The sequence below is a fragment of the Carex rostrata genome, chromosome 4, assembly GCF_964058835.1.
Source record: "Carex rostrata chromosome 4, lpCarRost1.2, whole genome shotgun sequence".
In the NCBI taxonomy this organism is placed as follows: Eukaryota; Viridiplantae; Streptophyta; class Magnoliopsida; order Poales; family Cyperaceae; genus Carex; species Carex rostrata.
In genome coordinates, this window is record NC_135921.1 from 7,573,223 (window position 1) to 7,580,040 (window position 6,818).

General features: G+C 34.7%; 1 protein-coding gene across 1 annotated transcript; it reads left to right on the top strand.

Annotated features, from left to right (window-relative positions):
- The first annotated feature begins 348 nt into the window (after positions 1-348).
- Positions 349-2,586, top strand: LOC144552977 (glucose-6-phosphate/phosphate translocator 2, chloroplastic-like). The gene is made up of 5 exons (XM_078301035.1): positions 349-943; positions 1,043-1,268; positions 1,600-1,822; positions 1,933-2,146; positions 2,242-2,586. Exons 1-5 carry the CDS (start codon positions 482-484, stop codon positions 2,251-2,253), a joined length of 1,137 nt encoding a protein of 378 aa, XP_078157161.1. The 5' UTR covers positions 349-481; the 3' UTR covers positions 2,254-2,586.
- Positions 2,587-6,818: the final 4,232 nt, after the last annotated feature.

The window sequence follows — 6,818 nt, forward strand, 5'->3', positions numbered from 1 at the left end:
GAAATATTAGATATTTTGGTGTTTTGATGGAAAAGTTGACTATTTCAAAGTTTTAGATGAGCACACTGGAAATTTTTCAAAAAAAATAAGGGTTCTGCTTAAGGAAGAGCATCCGACTTTCTGATATTTCCAACAAAGCAAGCTCTGTAATATATTATAGTTTATTCTACTCGAATGTTTTACGGTACTAATTGACTACACGAGATGTTAATCAATTACAGTCGTACTGACTTGTGTTGCTTTTATTTCGCGGCTTTCCTGGGTAAATAGTAAAAAGTCGTGAAATTGAGAGGTGTATACAAGTTGTATACTCTTATTATACAAAAATAGGAAGAACGGTACAAAATCAAACACGAGATTTTATCTCCCGCTATAAAACCCAACGGCGCCACCGCTTCTCTCGCCATTGCACGCTCCTTCCAAAATAAGCTTTCTCTTCTCTTCTCTCTTTTTTTCTCAATAGAATAGAAAAAACCACACCATGAATCTCATCTCTCTCAAGCAATCCTCACCTCTCTTCTCCAAAACACAAAAACAACAAAAGATCCAATCTTTACCGCAAAATCTTTCTCTCAAACCCTCCCCAAATCAGACCAGATTCTCTCCTCTAAATGCAAAACCCCTCTACCAACAGATGCAGCACCGCCTCCGATCCACGGCGGTCCGGGCGTACGAGGAAAGACCCTCTGAAAGGCCCCTGGTGGTTCCGGTCAACAGCGAGGCAAAACAGAGGATGAAGATCTCGATCTATTTTGTGACATGGTGGGCTCTGAACGTGGTGTTCAATATATACAACAAGAAGGTGCTGAATGCATTCCCCTTCCCTTGGCTTACATCAACACTTTCTCTGGCAGCTGGGTCCCTCATCATGTTGGTCTCATGGGCAACCCACATTGCGGAGGCCCCAAAGACAGACATGGATTTCTGGAAGGCTCTTGCTCCGGTAAGATCAATTTTCTCTTTGTTCTTTTTTTTTCCTTTCATTCATTAACTGATATAATTCTGAACTTAAATGAATTTAATAATTATCTATGTAATTTAGGTTGCCATTGCACACACCATTGGGCATGTGGCAGCAACCGTCAGCATGTCTAAGGTGGCTGTCTCGTTCACTCATATAATTAAGAGTGCCGAGCCAGCTTTCAGTGTTGTCGTCTCACGGTTTATCTTGGGCGAGAGTTTTCCTTTACCAACATACCTCTCTCTCTTGCCGATCATTGGTGGCTGTGGCCTGGCTGCTGCCACGGAGTTGAATTTTAACATGACAGGTAGGTACCAAGAGGTCTATGTGTTATTTATATATAACAAATTTTCCTTTGCTTGAGTTAACATCATATACTTTCTAGTCAAAGTCTAAACAACTGCTAAGTATATATGGTCTTTTAATTGCAATGATAAAATGTGGCAAACCATGGATGTTGTGCAATTTAGATGTCAAGTTACATGAAACATATATTGTGCCAATTTTATCCAGTTGTTATTAAAGAAAAATATGGAATAATTTGTGCTGATTTATATTACCAAATTTGTAAAAATCACCATCATTTACTCTTTAATTTATTCAGAGAATTTACCTTGTTGCTCTTTTGAAATATGCAGGATTTATGGGGGCGATGATTTCCAACCTGGCATTTGTATTCCGCAATATTTTCTCCAAAAAGGGGATGAAAGGGAAATCAGTGAGTGGCATGAACTACTACGCATGCCTCTCCATTATGTCTCTCTTGATTCTGACCCCATTCGCCATCGCTGTCGAGGGCCCGCAACTGTGGGCTGCTGGTTGGAAGAAGGCCGTTTCACAGATTGGTCCTAACTTTGTTTGGTAATTAATTTAACAAGCATGCAGTAATTTTCCTTTGTATGTACCTTTATTTTATACCTGATTTTTGAACTAGTAAATTCTGACTATGTTGTTTGAATACTTATTGACAGGTGGGTTGCTGCACAAAGTGTGTTCTACCACTTATACAATCAAGTGTCGTACATGTCTTTGGATGAGATATCGCCACTTACATTCAGCATCGGCAACACCATGAAGCGTATTTCGGTCATTGTATCGTCTATAATAATCTTCCATACACCGGTACAACCAATAAATGCTCTTGGTGCGGCCATTGCTATCCTCGGCACCTTCCTCTACTCTCAGGTAATTTTCCTTTTTCCTTTGGATATTTAATCTCTTTCCAACAATTGGTTATATTAGGTGAAAATTTTCTCATGGTGTGTTACATGCAATTTCAGGTTAAGAAGTGAGTACTTTACAAATTAAGTTTGGATTGCTGGATTCTAACTAGAAGTATTTCCCTCTAATTCCAAGAGATGCAATTTTGGTATAAGCAGCAGTAGAAGATCAATTGGAAGAGGATTTTGTGAGAATTAGCAGTCTTCACTTGATAGTATTATTACTAATTGGTTTGGACTTTGGAGTCTATTTGTGATATATATTATACAAGTATTTTAATTTCTAATTTGCTTGCTGCTATCGTATATATGGTACTATGGGATGGTATGCTTATATAAGATTGATCGATGGCGTATGTATTTAGTATCCTCAACTGAGATAAATATAAATATTGTTTGAAATTTCAAGATGTTGTGGTTCATAACTTCATATTTTTCGATGTAGATTGGTTTCTCTCATTTGTATCTTTAGTTGAAATTTGAATAAAAACACAAGAGATCGACATGGTGTAAATGGAAATATTTATGAATGTGATATGATGCCATGACTAAGCGCCAAAAGGTTGAAATTGAAATGAGTGGCACAAAATTGATCCGTACTTATGTTTGGGTCCGGCTCCAGATATTGCTGTTGTCCCATGTTGTATGGTAGCCAGATTGTGTTGGGACCCACCCCATTTCTGGATCCATGCTTGGGTTGATGTATTGATTTGTTCAGATTGTGTTAGGATCCCATATGCTACAATTAGTCGCATTGCAATGCACCGGCCCCCCTATGTATGGAAATCACTGATACCTGGCAGTCTGGCACTGAAATGCACAGAAGTCTGGAGTGCGGCACCATGTTATATATTGCTCTAATAGTTGGAATGATTGGAGATTTCTGACTTCTAATCCGTATTTCACATTTCATATGAAGCCGGTCGGGGCGTCGGGCTTACTATTTGGCACAGTGTTATTAGAACTGGACCGGACCGATCGGTTGGACCCGAAAAAACCAGAACCGGCCACTGACCGGTTCGGTTCGCTTGAAGAATCGTCTTTACAATTAAAACAAAAAAAAACCACTCAATTAACTGGTTTTACTGAAAAATCACAAACTGTTTTTTAGAAAAACCCGGTTTAACCATAGTTTCTCTTTTTACTTGAAAAAGTAAGTCGCATGTCAATCTCAAGTCTAGTACCTACTACCTTAGGACTCATAGAAATTAACAAGTACAACTTTTTAGATCACATGTAAAGAATCTATCCTCTACGGACTTACATCATAGGTGAAAACATTAGTTTATTAGTAGAAAAAAGATTATTATGTACAAGGGAATGATTATTTGTATCTCACTAATCTAATATTTTATTTGATCAAGGAACTGTGCCTACAGGTTGGGACTTCAAAAAATAAAATAAAAAACATGTCAACAGATATGGAGTTACAGTTTAATCTCATTTAATTTTTATGGATGACCTTGATATTTTAGATATTATAATATAGTCAATAAATATAGTATACACCACAACTATTTAAATAGATAAAAAATTATGTATATACACATTTTGAAACAACAATTATTATTTTATTATTTATATTTTGATGAAATTTGCTATCGGATTTTTTTTTTATTAAAGAACTTGCATCGATTTGGGCTTTTTTATGAACTTAAAACTTATCTACATATACTTTTTCATAAATTTTACTATGGAAGCCCTCAATTCATATTCATTGATAGTTATAGTAAATTTATCATAACGAAATTTAAAATGTTGGTATGCTATATTTTTCTTTCCTAAGCAAATGTTTTGTCATCTTGATAAAATAAGTAGTTTTATTATATTTGGATGATTTTTTTATAATTAATCTATAAATTTAATTTTATAGTATATATACTATGTATGTGAGAATTGATTGTATAAAAGAATGATTAATTTTAAAATAGTACACATATATTTCATATATATAAGTTTTTAAAATATCAATAGTCGAACCGGTTAACTCGCCGATCAAACCAGTGAATCGTTGACCTGAAGCGTTACTGGTTCGACATCCGGTTCAGTTCCAATAACATTGATTTGGCGAAATTTCACATGAAGCAGGTCGGGCTCATTTCATATTCACAGAAAGTGTAATTTGAATCCAAATTTATCATAATATAATTTTACTGGCTGATGAATTTCAGAGAAAGACGGAATTTATCAGGGCTTGTTGCTTGGCGATGGCGATGGCGATGTGGGTTGTTGGGCCTAATTTGGGTTCTATCAAAACTATATATACGTTTAATTAGTGCGGATACGTAGGGCCTATTTGGTTCAACTGACAATGTGAGGTCTGCTTGTCAGCTTCAGGGAGGGAAATAATCGGCGATTCTTCTTAATTTTCAAGATGAACACGGTACAGATGAACCACGTAGTCTCTTTGAATTGCGGCTCACGGGAAACCGCTGAGTTTAAACTCAGCCCTCTCTGCCACCTGGACTCAGCATACCATGGACTATTTCTATGTCTGTGGGGTCATCTTGTCAGTCTTTACAGAACCCTTTGTTTTCTCCTCTCTTTTTTTCTCCTTTTCTTAGCACTTCAACTTTCTTGTTTCGCTGGTGAGTGGGCCCCATCCATCAGTTGAGGTGTTGTTATGACTTATGAGACACCTGTCCACCCAACATGCTGATTGGTGTATGCTAGGATTGCTATGGTTGTGCATTCTTTCATTTATTTTGAGTTCTTAGTGCATATTTGCATCAAAATTCAAAATTTTTCTTTTTTATGAAAACTATAAGGGCATGTTCGGCTGCCATTGTACTTGTGGGAAAAAAAAAATTTACTCAGAGTGAATTTTTTTTTCTCACGAGCACAGTGAATTTTTTTTTCCCCATGCGCACAGTGAATTTTTTATCGTTCCCACCTGGTAACCGAACATGCCCTAATTTTTAGTTTCATAATTTTCAAGAAATCAATTCTTTCATGAGTTTCCATCACAAATTTCTAGGAATTAAATGAGTAAACTTATAGAATATTTTTTTTCAATTTATTTAGGGTCCAAAAATAGACTTCAGATGTTTCCACGATGTAAGAAAATTTTTAAATTTGAAAATAATTCGAGGGCCTTTTTTGATAATTTCTTTGTAGTATTTAGATCTAGCTTGGAGTCTGTATATCTAAGGTAACGTAAAATTTGTATTAAAAATATGGATGATGCATTAGAATTCGGATCAATCTGACTCAACTTAAAAATTTACGAGACCCCTTTCATATATATTCATGCCAGTTCAAAACGGACTATTCTGATTCTTTCAGCAATAACTGAATTCCGCATTCACATATCTGAGCACATTCAATTCCTTTCAAAAACTAATTCAATATACATAACATAATGCACCAAATACATTTTGCTTACTAATATTTTAAGAGATACACTATATTACAAATTCAATGCATGCCTGCATGGCCTCTATATAATGAGAGTAAGACAAAATATAAAAGAATTGAAGTGATGACATGCAAATGAACCATGTATCAGTAAGCACTAGTATTGAAGTAGGTACTGAACAATAAAGTCTATGGGCGCTGCTTCAAAATGAATGTTGTATTTTTGTTTTCTTACATCACCGTACTCCTATTACTTTTAATTTTTATTTTCATGTTACTAAACTATATAATCTATGCTTGGCGTACCTTGTCCTATACCGGCCTTCTCATCTATACGACTATACACTTAAATTAGCTGGGTACTGACCGTACCAGTAGAACTGGTACTGATATAGATGTTTGACAAGTTATACTTGGTGCTGAAAATGAAATGGGTGCAAGTGTATATTTTTAAGGGTACCAATCCTAATGGTGATTTAAGAATACAAATGTCAAGAGAATGGAGGAACTGACGAGTTATACTTTTGTTCTTGTTGTTTCTTCTTCTTTTGTTGACTGTAGAAACTGATAAATTAGAAATGTAATGTACGAATTAAAAATAATTCACATATTTTCTTATCATCTGATTCTTGTATTGGTGTCTAATTTGAATACATTAAGTGTTAGAGTGCAAAATTTGCTTCTGACTATGTCAAAACATAATTTTGAAATTCAAAAGGGTAAAAAAAATAGATGAATATCTATGAGAAGTTTGAGTTTGGTTCTTATTTAAATGTGTCCATTTATGGTAGATTGATTGATTGCATTTTGTAAGAAAATAATGTAATTTTTTGAAATACAGTCAAGTAACAGTCTTTTATGGTTTAGTTCTTATGGCATTTACTGGTATGATCGACGACTTGGTACTGAATACATATCCTTTTGTATTAATATGAGAGAAATCATCATATCATTACTAATTATCTGTTGAAGGGCACAAGTTTCATTTTAGTTTAAATGAAATCATAAGACTAAGTTAAGCTAGCTAAACGTCCCAAAACGAACAGTCCTACCATATTTAATTTGTACTATGGAGGCTGGTGATTACATTACAGAGTTAATTATATATGGTTCACTATGAATTGGATTGATTTTTTATTTTTAGAATACATATATACATTACATTACAGTTGAAAAACTATTATTAGTTGTAAAAAAATATTCTTTAGATCTTGATTAGTTGCTTCATTATGAAAAAAGATTAATAAAATCTATTGAAAATAGATGGGACGCACGTATGT

Bases quoted from the DNA above. Each gene is read 5' to 3' on its own strand.
- LOC144552977 (XM_078301035.1), top strand. From the start codon at position 482: ATGAATCTCATCTCTCTCAAGCAATCCTCACCTCTCTTCTCCAAAACA. The intron at 1,269-1,599 runs GTAGGTACCAAG...TGAAATATGCAG, and splicing joins GTTGAATTTTAACATGACAG to GATTTATGGGGGCGATGATT. The intron at 1,823-1,932 runs GTAATTAATTTA...ACTTATTGACAG, and splicing joins ATTGGTCCTAACTTTGTTTG to GTGGGTTGCTGCACAAAGTG.